Source organism: Dromiciops gliroides, chromosome 2 (assembly GCF_019393635.1).
Source record: "Dromiciops gliroides isolate mDroGli1 chromosome 2, mDroGli1.pri, whole genome shotgun sequence".
Lineage (NCBI taxonomy): Eukaryota > Metazoa > Chordata > Mammalia > Microbiotheria > Microbiotheriidae > Dromiciops > Dromiciops gliroides.
Genome location: NC_057862.1, coordinates 491,737,650 through 491,750,665, shown reverse-complemented (window position 1 = coordinate 491,750,665; position 13,016 = coordinate 491,737,650). Strand labels below are relative to the sequence as shown.

General features: G+C 39.1%; 1 protein-coding gene across 4 annotated transcripts in view; it reads left to right on the top strand.

Moving 5' to 3' along the window:
* ASAP2 (ArfGAP with SH3 domain, ankyrin repeat and PH domain 2) overlaps positions 1–13,016 on the top strand; it is a 290,308-nt gene that overhangs the window by 221,225 nt on the left and 56,067 nt on the right. For all 4 annotated transcript variants that reach the window (XM_043983860.1, XM_043983863.1, XM_043983858.1 and 1 more), the window contains one exon: positions 5,844–5,938. In XM_043983860.1, coding sequence (XP_043839795.1) covers positions 5,844–5,938 — 95 coding nt within the window. The remainder of the gene's footprint in view (positions 1–5,843; positions 5,939–13,016) is intronic.

The following is a 13,016-nucleotide window of genomic DNA, read 5'->3' as shown; positions in this document are numbered from 1 at the left end:
GAAAAGTAGAAATGGCCCCTGCCCTTTTAGGAGCTCACAGTCTAACGAGGAGACAACATGCAAACAGGATGAACAAGACAGATACAGATAAAAGCACTAGCATTAAGGAGAATCAGGAAAGACTTCTTACAAAAGGTCAGATTTCAGCTGAAACTTGAAGGAAGCCAGTAGGCGAAGATGAAGAGGCAAAAAATTCAACATTCAGGGAACAGGCGATAAAAAGGCATGGAACTAGGAGACAGTCACCTGTGAGCAATAGCAAGAAGGTTCCAGTGCTGCTACCCTGTAAAGTAGGTGAAAGGGAGTAATGTGTAAGAAGGCAAAGGGTACCAAGGGTCTAGGTAGTGAAGGCCTTTAAAAGCATAACAGGATTTGCGCGGGGTGGGGGTGGGGGGGTGGCAACGACAATGAGGGTTAAGTGACTTGCCCAGGGTCACACAGCTAGAAAGTGTCAAGTGTCTGAGGTCAGATTTGAACTCAGGTCCTCCTGAATCCAGGACCAGTGCTTTATCTACTGCGCCACCTAGCTGCCCCCCAAACAGGATTTTTAAGATTTGATCTTATAGGTTACAGAGCATTTATTGAATAGAGGAGTGGTATGGTCAGTACTGTGCTTTAGGAAGATCACTTTGATAGCTAAGTGGATGATGGACTGGAATAGGGAGAGACTTGAGACAGAGTGATCCACCAATGGGCTATTATAGTAGTCCAAGTGTGAGGTAACAGAGCTTGTACACCAGTGAGGTATGGCTTCTCAGGGAGGGAAGGAGGTCTACATAAAGAGATGTTACAAAGGTCAGATCAACAGGACTTGGCAACAGTGATGTAAATAATACCTCCTTCTGGTCGTTTACAAAACTCCTCACACTGAGTTGTAGGTAGCATAAGTATTTTCATTTCCATTTGACTGATGAGGCAACTGAGGCTCAGAGAGGTTTAGTAACTGGCTCAAGGTATTTATTTATTTGTTTGTTTATTTTTGTGGGAGAGTGGGGCTTAAGTGACTTGCCCAGGGTCATACTGCTAGTAAGTGTCAAGCATCTGAGGCCGAATTTGAACTCAGGTCCTCCTGAATCCAGGGCCAGTGCTTTATCCACTGTGCCACCTAGGTGCCCCCAGTGATTTTCAATAGGGATACAAACCTACATCTCTTCAAAGGCCAAAACCAATGTTTATTCTATTATACTGCTCTGCCTATGATGATGATGAAGAAGAAGAAGAACTCTCCTTAATATATATGAGACTAAGGGGCAGCTAGGTGGTGCAGTGGATAGAGCACCCACCCTAGATTCAGGAGGACCTGAGTTCAAATCCGGCCTCAGACACTTAACACTTAACTAGCTGTGTGACCCTGGGCAAGTCACTTAACCCCAATTGCCTCAAAAATAAGATAAAATTTTAAATATATATATATATGAGACTAGGAAGAAATATTCACAGGTAGCTGTGATATAAATTATATAATTATATAATGAATGTAAGTGATTTTGAAATTTGGGAAATTCCATTTCCATTGGTAATCAGAATCAAAATATCATGAATGAGTGAAGTCCAGATAATCCCAAAAAAATCTTTTTCAGGGCAGACTATAGGATAATCAATTTAAAGATGGAAGGGCCCTTTGATAACATCAATCCAAGCCTCCCCCCTCCACTTTTTTTTTTTAACAGCTGAGAGAATGAGGCCATAGTAATTCATTATCTTCCTAAGGTCAGTCACATGGCAAGCAGCAGAGCTGGAATTTAAACCTAGGTCTTATTGATATCAAATCTCTTGGGTCTTTCTCCCACACCATGCTGCCTCGTCAGTATTCTTCTTCAGGAAAACTTTGTAAACGGCTGCTACCACCCAATAAGCAATGAGTTGTGAGCAGTGAACACTAAACAGTGAATTGTCTGCTTGGCAGGCAGAAAGCCAACAGAGAACAAAGAACATGGAGAACAAATCCCTTGAATGTCCTGGAGTTGATTTGTTCCTGTTCCAATTATTTTACAAATTGTAGCAGTCACTTCACCCACCACTGAAATGAAGCTGCCCTGGGGGTACATGAAAAAGCTGTTGCTTAGCCTTGTACTGAAATCCTACTAGACACTTCAGAACAGGAAACTAGGAGAGTATCACTCCTAATTAGAATGCAAGGACATTTTAAATAAAGGGACCACAGAGGATAACGCTGCTCATAGAACATTTTGGCTCTAGGCCTAGAGATGAGGGAAGGAGAAAGAAGAGGCCAGGAAGCAGAAGAGACCTGGTGTCTATTCAGAATGAATTGTTAGTGATTTCCTGATGATTGTTGATTTTTGCCTCTTTAAAAAAATATTTCTCCTGACTTCAGGCCTAGATTGTTGGTTAATTCCTGGCTCAGCACAGGACTTACTGAATTTTGCCAAGTTTCTCTCATTTCGAGGGTAGCTGAGTGTCAAATCAAAGGTGTATGGTCCCATACCTGGCCTTCCTAGTTATTCAGCTCCTACTCTATCAACTTGATCAGCCTTACATTGCCATCCAATAACATAGTCTCCATCTGTGAACAGTTTCCTCTTGTCCTACTGGGGAGAGACAGGGTGGTGTTCTCAAGCCTGGAATGTCAGCTAGGAAGGGATGAGCTGGGAAATAACAGCTTGGTTCTTCCCACCACCCAGCACCAGTAACATGTTTCTCCAACATCAGATGGTTAGGATACAGGAATGGCTTGCCTAGGCCAGCTGTCCCTCTGTCAGTCAATGAAGACAAAGCCAAAAAGAGGGAGTTTTCTCATTCCTGGGGGATTCTCCCTTCCTCATCCTGCTGCTTCTTTCCTGGCCATAAAAGCCACAGAAGAGATCAGGGTATTCATTTGCTGTATCTACCTTATTTATAGGTTATCTTCCTTAGTTATGGAAGAAAGATTGGGGACCTCTATGAATATGCTTGTCCTTCAGTAATTCATTGGCTCTATGATCTCATCAACATGGGTATGCCTTCTATAGGTGCCCACTACAACTTAGAGTGATTCTTGGGTTTTTTGTTTTTATTGAACAAGCATTTATTTTATCTCCTTCCCACCTCCCCATTCCCTCCACTGGGGAAAAAAAAAAATCGAGAACAAAATCCTTGTTGACAACATGCATAGAAAAGCAAAACATGTTCTCACGTTGGCTCTGTCCAAAAATATGCAGCTCATTCTGCATCTTGAATCTATTACCTCTTTATCAAGAGGGGGTGGCCTGCATCAACATTTCAAACTATTGATTATCCTTCTCTTTCTGGATCATAGCTTCTCCCTGAATTTCTGTGACATTGTTTTATCATGATTCTCTGCCTACTTTTCTCATAGAGACTTCTCGTTCCTTTTCTTTTCCCAAGAGATTGGAAAATATGTCTTTTTAATGAAATAGAAAAGTTTTATATTTGTTAGTATCTGTGTATTCTTTTTCGTATTTTTTAAAATTTAATAGAATTTTATTTTTTCTAATTACATATAAAGACAATTTTCAACATTTGTATTTTAAAAGGTTGTGAGTTCCAAATTTTTCTCCCTTAACTCCCACCTTCCCAAAGACAACAAGCAGTCATGTAAAACCTTTCCACATTAGTCACGTTGCCCTCTCACTCTCTTTTGCAAGATCCTCCTTCATGTCCTGCCTCCTCTGCATGAATGAGACCAGGACTCTCTCTACCCTTTTTGGTAGACTCCTTATAGAGTCTGTTATCTTCTCTGTGTCGATAACTCTCAGACATGTGTGTCAGGTTCTCATCTCTTGTTTCCCGATACCTCTGTTTGGAATTTAAGGCTCTTCTCCATTTGACCGCAAACGATCTTTTCATGCTCTTTCTACTTTAATCCCCTTCACACCCACTATACACTAGACAGACTGCCCTACTTGGGATAACTGATGTGCACCATTCCTTCTCTTTCCTCCATGCCTCTGCCCAGGCTATTTCCCATGTCTAGAATGTTCGCCGTCCTCACATTTGCCTCCTAATTCCTGTTCCCTTCAAAACTCAGCTTAAATACTATTTCCTTTACAAGGACTTTCCTGGGGACTGCTAGATGGCGCAGTGGATAAAGCAGTGGCCCTGGATTCTGGAGGACCTGAGTTCAAATCCAGTCTCAGACACTTGACACTTAACTAGCTGTGTGAGCCTGGGCAAGTCACTTAACCCTCATTGCCCCACCAAAACAAAACAAAAAAACAAGGATTTTCCTGATTTTTCCTGTTTTTTGTGTCCCCACTCCTAAATTACTTTGTATTTCTTTTAAATATATATTTCAAATATACTTACCTTCAAGCAGCATGTGTATGTATGTGTATATACATATGTGTGTACACTTTATTCCTCACCCCCTAGTAGAGTATAAGCTCCTTGAGGTGCAAGGACTGGGACTGTGTCACTTTTCTGTTTTCATCCTAGTGGATAGATAGCACAGTGCTTGGCACATGCTGTTATTATTAAATATTAAATATTTGTTGATTGGTACCATCACAGTATGGCTTGAAACCATGGAGCTATAATTCATTGGTAGGACACCTGAAAGTTCGTAAATTGCTTTCCTCACAACAATTTCATGAGGTACAGAGATAGTGCAAATATTTTTAAAGGTTAAATGACTTACTTCAGGTCACACAGCTTATAAATAGCAGGGTTCAGACTTAAACCTAGATATTTAGTGTCCAATCCCAGGGCTATTTCCACAGTACCTTGCAGGAAGAAATAAAGCACAATTACAAGGAATGATTGCTTCTGCTTTCTGATCCTTTCCTGTCAATGTCTTCTGCCAGTTGTGGGTGAAATGGCTTTGTTGTCATGGAATCATTGAGTTTCACTACTGAGTGGATGCTAAGTTGTCCCCTTTTGTGGTTTATCCTGTTTTAAGAGATATAGCATAACTTTCCTCCACAATTCAATTTACTGTTTGCCAACATTTCCTACTGTCAAGGAGTTCTCACTTATCTAGCCTAAATTCTTTTGCCACTTAAACATGTTTCTTATTCAATTCTTCATGGAGACAGAGAAAGGCTCCTTGTGCCCTTCATTTACCTGAAGATTATATTAATCTCTTAAGTATATAATAGTAGTATATAGGTTGGTTTCCTTGGAATGTGAATATTTGACCAAAAAATTAAGCCATTTTTCCTGTTATAATGAATTTTTCCCACATGGAAATGACTTGCATTTTCTTTATCTGACAGCTTGTTTTTCAGTAAACCATATTTGATAGTTGGGGAGGGGGGAATGTACATATAACATGTCTGTTTATACACATATACACACACATTTTTAAATATAAAAAATAAAACTATAGTGGTTTCTAATCAACTAACATTTATTGAACATTACTACATAGTATAAGTAGCTATAATATTTTTTAATATCAACTTCTATGCTGCTTGTTCTGACATCTGAAAAGTATAATTAAGCAAAATTTTTCTAGGTTTTGGGGGTGGGGGTTGGTGTGCTTATTGCATGAGCAAGGCACATCTGTGGAGTGGTGAGTAGATTGGTTTGTGTGGAAATTAGAGAATTCATGTAGGAGAGTGGTAGGACATGAAGCTAAAAAGGTAGGCTAGGACCAGATTGTAAAGAATTTTAAATGCCTCCCAGAACCCTCAGGGAATCTGCTTACTTTATCCAAGGGACATTTTGTAAAAGCAACTCATCAGTAATCCACATAATAGACCTCACTTAAAGTTTATGGGCACCTTTGGGCTTTGGATTTTTGTACATCTTCATTAAAGGCTAACCACTTTATTTGCTTTATTTTTAATGGCCATTAAGTAAGTCATCAAATGGATAAATAATGTGTGACAGTGGAGTATATTAATAATTAAGCATACTGAAAGCAGACTCTTGTTTTTCAGCTTGCCAAGAATATTGGGAATGCAGGTTTTAATGAGATTATGGAATTTTGTCTGCCAGCTGAGGACTCTGTCAAGCCCAACCCAAGCAGCGACATGTAAGTGCAAAATAGCTCTCCTCAATTTAAAACCACCAATAGTGCACTACATCAGGTCTCAGTCTGTTGAAGCTGAGAAGATATCTTTGGGGTATGTTATCCTAGATATTCAGAAGCAGACCTGCTAATTTTCTGCCTTCTTTCTCAATCCCCTATGCGCTGTAGATTGACCATACATAAGAGTAAGGAGTGCCCATATAGCTGTTGTAGAATCATGGAAGAGGTTGTGGTAAGTTCAAAGAAGTCCACATACAGCAATCATCATTTTATTAGAAAATCATGCAATTCATTTACCATCTTTTATAGTCCTAGTTAATTTTTTATAATCCCTAGTTTGTCTTATGCATTGCCTCAAAGAATTGAAAAAAGCAATTCTAGTTTCGAATTCTATGATTTGTAGGGGATTAAACATGGGTAGTTAGTTCCTTATTCTGTCACAGATCCTGAAGCCCTAACTTCAGAAAACTTAACTTTTTTTTCACTTGGAAATGTACTTTGTGGTAGCATAAACAAAGGTGGAGACGGCGGCAGAACACAGGGTTAAAGTAATTTCTCTGCATAGATAAAAATGGTCTTTTCTCTCATCTTCTGGCTGTATGTATGTGCACATATGCTACCTTTTGTCCCTTGCTGTTTGCCCTCATCAGTCACTTTCCTTTTGCATTTCTCTCCTCATAAATTCTTAGTCTCAGAGGGTGTTAGTTGTCATAGATACAAGTCACATATCTGCTTCCTTTGTCACTGGATGCCTACAGATATGCTCGGAAGGGTTTTGTTTTAAAGAAAAATATGGTTTTAAAAATCTCATTCTTCGTTCTCTATTCTTTATTCCTTGCTGATAAAAACAAGACAAAATTAAAAACCTAAAATTTGAACTTTTATGCCTCATTAGGCCTTTCTTCTCCTCAAGGAGAAAGGGCTTAGCCCTGAGTACTGCTCTCATGACAAACTATCTAAGTGTGCCATTATCTTCCAGGAATGAAAGCACTACAAATTACTTATATCAAAGTGAGCCTGTCGTTCCCTCTTAAGTGGTAGTTAAAACAGATATCCTGCCTAGTCCCCAGAGGTCACTTACCCATTCCTAGGCAGTATAGTCCCTGCACCTGGGGTGACTTCTTCCTAGCCAAACCTTTTTTCGTGATAAAAACTCCTAGTGTATTGAGGTAATGCATGACATAGTATCTTATACCTATTGTAGAGATTTTCTGAATAATGACAAAATGCATAAGACATATGGGACTTAAACTACCAAAATACATACAAGCCTAAGTAAAGTCACAAAATGATCTTTGCAGAAATAAAGAATTAGAGAGAGATTCAGTGATCTTGGCTGGATTTTACCAATATAATAAAAATGACATTACCACCTAAATCAATTACAGATAATTCTCTATCAGTGCAGTTACCAAGGGAATGGTTTAGAAATTCAGACAAAACAATAAGAAAATTCAACTGGAGGAATGAAAGATCTAGAATCATATAGAAAATAAAATTTTAAAAGTAGAAATGAAGGGGGCACATTATTACCAGACTTCAAATTATATTATAAAGTAGAAATCATTAACATTTCTTGGTACTGACAACCAGAAAAGTAGACCAGGGAAACAAATAAGATAAGCAAAACCCAGAAGCAAATTAAAACAGTAGCATAGCATTTGATAAACCTAAGGAGATTTTAAAATATACATATTAATAGCTTGCAGAAGGACTACCTATTTGACCAAACTTGCAAAACAAACCAAACAAAAAAAAAACATAATTAGAAAACAATTTTACAAAAATTAGCTGTGGACCAGCATTTGCTTGACCTGAATATAAAAACCTACATTAAAAAAAAAAAGTAACATGAAATTGGAGATTCTGCCTTTTACAACAATGCTAATGGGAGAATTTTTTTTTTTTTTTAGTGAGGCAATTGGGGTTAAGTGACTTGCCCAGGGTCACACAGTTAGTAAGTGTTAAGTGCCTGAGGCCGGATTTGAACTCTGGTACTCCTGATTCTAGGGCTGTGCTCCATCCACTGCACCACCTAGCTGCCCCTAATGGGAGAATTTTTAACCAAATAAGTGAAAGAGCTGATCATAAAAGATAAAAGAAACAGTTTCTTCATGTACATAAAGTTAAAGGGACTTTTGCATAAGTTAGTCAAGATTAAAGAAGATAAACTGTCAAGCTGGAAAAAAAAATCTTTGCATCAATAAACTGGTCAGGGAGTTAGTTAAGAAAAATAGGGGTGGGACAGCTAGGTGGTGCAGTGGATAAAGTACCAGCCCTGGAGTCAGGAGGACCTGAGTTCAAATCTGACCTCAGACACTTAACACTTACTAGCTGTGTGACCCTGGGCAAGTCACTTAACCCCAATTGCCTCACAAAAAAAAAAAAAGAGAGAAAGAAAAAAAAGAAAAATAGGGGTATTGGTACAAATCTATGAGACCTAAGGTTATACCTCAGGTGAAAAATTGTGAAAATATATGCACGGTTTTCAAAAGAATTACAAATCATTACAAATGACTGTGAAAACACACTAAAGATAACTAATAAGAAGAGAAATGTTCATTTGGACAACATATTCTACCTCACATTCTACAAATTGGCAAAGATGACGACAAATGGGAACAGTCATTGTTGGTGGGGCTGTGAGAAGACAGGTCCACTCCTATACTGTTGGCAGAGCTTTGAATTTGCCCTACTCTTCTAATAAGAATTTTAAATAACATGAGAAAAATTATTAAGCTGCCTCTGATATAGCTATCCCATTACAGAGCATAAATCTAAAAAGATCAAAGATGGAAACAGAGTTCCAGTATATGCCATAATTTGGCATCACGGAGCTGGAAAAAAAAAAGTAAGCACCCATAGATTGGGAATAACTGAAAAAAAATGGGTATGTGAACATAATCATAATGGAATATTTTTTTGCTATAAGAAATGACATTGGGAATTTAAAGAAACATGAAAATATTTGTATGGATACAATGTAAAATTAGCATATATATTTATATATTTACAGATATATTGTATATCATACTATCCGTATGATTATTGCATTATATATCACATGCCATATACTCTTAAATATATGATGTATAATATTACATTTCATATACACACACACATTTTTTGTTTATATAAATAAAAAGATCAGAATGGAAGCCCAAGTAACTAAAAAAACAATCATTCTTCCAGAGTACAGATAATGAAACATACTTCCTTATTCACGGGAGAGAATTGGACAACTACTGAAGCAGAATGTTGTACACATGGTCAGATATGGCCACTGGTGTTTTTGCTTAAGTGTTTTTCTTTGTTACAAAGGAGGTATCATTGGGGAGAGGAAGTAAAATTTGTAGAAATGACAGTGATATGAGTTTAAAAGGCATCAGTAAATATAATTAAAACAATTACCTGCTGAGTTTAATAAAACAAGGGGAGAGTAAAACAAGCCAGTTTGCTAGGAGTTAAGGTAAAAGGAAGTTTCTGTTTTCTAAAAACAGGACAAATTCACCTAAAGAAATTATTTTTTTTTCCCTGGTGTTGTATTCAAGCAGTAATTTTCCCTGTGGGCCTTTGTATATAGACATTTCATAATGATATCCTCAACTCTGCAGAGAATATTGTTCAAGTGGGTGATTCTGGTATTGATCCAGTAAAAGCAGAACCCATAACAGTAAATTTTAACTCAGTGGGCTAAGTTAAAAATAGTTCTGATACTTTGTGTTCATATGCTATAACTTATTACAAGAAAATAGAGGAAGTAGACTATGTTTAGATTGTAGGTGAATGGATAGTTCAAAGATCAAGTTGACCGTCCCTCAAATAACTCCTGGCTTATGTTTTTGACAACTTTTAGTCTGAATGCAGCTTGGAATTAAGTTGTCTGCAAAGTAGATTTTTTGGTATTGTTGGTAGTACCTGCTAAGTTCCTCCCTTTTACCTTTCAATCCTAAATCAAATGCCACTGCCTCTAGGAAACCTTTCATGATATCCATAGTTAGAAATGGAGGGGTAGGGGAGAGGGACAGCTATGTGGTTCGTGCAGTGTATAGAGCACTAACCCTGGAGTCAGGAGGACCTGAGTTCAAATGCAGTCTTAGATATATACTAGCTGTGTGACCCTGAGTGAGTCATTTAACCCCAATTGCCTCCCCCACATCCACCCCAAAAAAAAAACATGTGTGTGTATATGTGTGTGTATTTATTACATACTAACTTCATATAGTCATCTGTGTTGGTAACATCTTCCTCTCCTGGACTGTAAATTCTCTGAGGGTAGGAACTATATCTTTCTTCAATGTTGTATAATCCTTAGCCCTTAAGAGGGTATTTAATAAATGTTTTATTGCATTGGTTTTTTTTTTTTAATTGAGCCACATGCTGACATGAAGGAAGTCAGTGTCACCCTTAGTTGTGGAAACTGAAGAGATGAACTTGCGTTCTTGCTCAAACAGAAAGTAACATGAACTTAGGCAACAGGAACACCTCTGGGTATCCTGTACTCTATTGTTTCTGCACTAGCTTTGAAAAAGATGGCTGCCAGGTTTGCAGTGTTGGGCATGGTGAGGTACCCACATGGGGGAATGGAATAAGCATTTTTATAGCACCTATTAAGCACTTTTTACAGTTGTTACCTTATTTGATTCTCACAACAACATTGTGAGGCAGGTACTATTATTATCCCCATTTTATAGTTGAGGAATCTGAGGAAAAGAGGGGTTAAGTGACTAGCCTAGGATCACACAGCTAGTAAATGTCTGAGGCCACATTTGAATTCAGGCCTTTCTGACTCCAGGCACATCGTTTTATCTACTAAGCCATTTAGCTGCCAGTAGACATTTATTAAGTGTCAGCTATGTGCCAGGCACTGTGTTGCATGCTGGAGGGACCCTACCAGTCTCTAAGTGCTGTTAAAATCTGGATACAAAGGGAAGGACGGATGAAGAAAGGTCACCCCCTAATCACACAACAGCAGTGGCTCTGAATTTTTAGACCATTATGACTTTTCCTCCTAATTATTTACCACACATAGTCTCATCCCTGGATTCCAAAGCCACTACAAGTTATCTCTGGCCCACCCTTCGGCACACTTATTCTGAGCTAAGGCTGGAAACGCTATGTTTTTTTCCTCAGTGGCATTGATGGATAAGCTTATTCAAGCAGGGACAGAGGTAGGTGGTGCCTTTTCAGTACATGGCCACTTTAGAGATGTTTTCATCTTTAAAATGAAAGAGCCAAGTGACATTCACAACAGACTTGGGCAGGATGCCCAAGTCTTACTCTTGAGAAGTGTTTATCAGGTGTTTAAGTGACTGCTGTATGTACTGGGGGGCCCTGTGCCGAAAAATGCAAAAAGAAAAGTCAAATAGTACCTGCCCTCAAAGAGTCTTCAGTCTAACCAGGAGAAATAGCATGTGTGTATACAAGGTGTCCAAAAAGTGTTAGTACAATTATAAACTTTAATAGCTCAAGATTACACAGGACTTTTGTGATAGCCCATATAGGCACATATGCCTGCATGGGTATATACAAAACAAATACAAGATAAACAGGAGGGAATAGTGGCTAGAAAATCAGGAAAGGTTTCATGAAGAACTTCACCAGGAAGTGAATTCACCACCAGGGATGGCAAACATTCTTCATTAAGACTACATTCTGGGTACCACAGGAAGAATTTATTCACCTCCTGAGGTTGAGGAAGGGGAGGGGTTAGAGTAGGGTAATTCCCAATTCCCGACATAGAAGGCATTGTTCTGTAGCACAGTGTACAGAGTGATGGGCCTAGAGTCAAGGGAACCTGACCTTGGGCAAGTCACTTCACCCCATTTGCCTCAGTTCCTCATCTGTAAAATGAGTTAGAAAAGGAAATAATAAACCACTCCATTATCTTCACCAAGAAAACCCCAAATGAGGTCATGAAGAGTCAAACACAACTGAAAACAACTGAATAGCAGTGGCAGCAAATGTTTATTGATTAATAAATGCCTGTTGAGTGTCTTGCATATATTAGATGTTCAGTAAATAGTTACTGAATTGAAGCCCTGGTTTTAAAATCAACTTTGGATAGTAACTAAATTTCCCAAGGATTTATGATTTTGTTAAAATGTGAATTCCTTCCACCAGTATAGCTCACAGCTCCTTTGTGCTTTGTTTTTTGGAATTGGTGTGGCTGAAAAAATTCATTACCTGTTGATTAATCCATTGGTAACTGAACTTTTCCACATTTATCTAGACAGGTCCTTGGACATAGCATTTCTGAAGTCGTTTAAGTGGAGTGGGACCTAGTAGAGGTCTCACAACCTCAGTATTATCTTTTTTTTTTTTTAACAGACAATTGGCTTCATTCATAGACACACTGGGGAGTCCCAGGATCGGGTGGGGGAGCAGCCCCATCACACACACACAAGAGGGGAAGGGTGTCTCCATGCCACAGTCACAACATACAGCGCCAGGGCTGGGTCAGGTTGGGGGTGACTCCAGTGAAATTTTCAAAGGGAGGGCAGGGGACAGTGGAACTGGAGGTAGGGGATTGGCCTGGCTCCTGCTTTGGGTTAAAAACACAAGTTCTTAGGTCCTGGAGGGGGTCCCCAGAGACACAATTATAGAGAGGAAGTCTAAGGGATCCAGGCTCACCTAGGGAGCCCCCAGCCAGACAGGAAGTACCTCAGTCTTAGCCTAGGCCAGGATTGAGTTTGCCTAACTTGGTTTAAAAACATATGGGCCTGGGGCAGGTAGGTGGCGCAGTGGATAGAGCACAGGCCCTGGAGTCAGGAGTACCTGAGTTCAAATCTGGCCTCAGATGCTTGACACTTACTAGCTGTGTGACCCTAGGCAAGTCACTTAACCCCAATTGCCTCACAAAACAAAAAACAAAAACAAAAACATATGGACCTGGGGAGCAGCTAGGTGGCACAGTGGATAAAGCACTGGCCTTGGATTCAGGAGTACCCAAGTTCAAATCCAGCCTCAGACACTTGACACTTAACTAGCTGTGTGACCCTGGGCAAGTCACTTAACCCTCATTGCCCTGCAAAAATTAAAAACAAAAAACAAACAAAAAAACATATGGGCCAGGCATCTA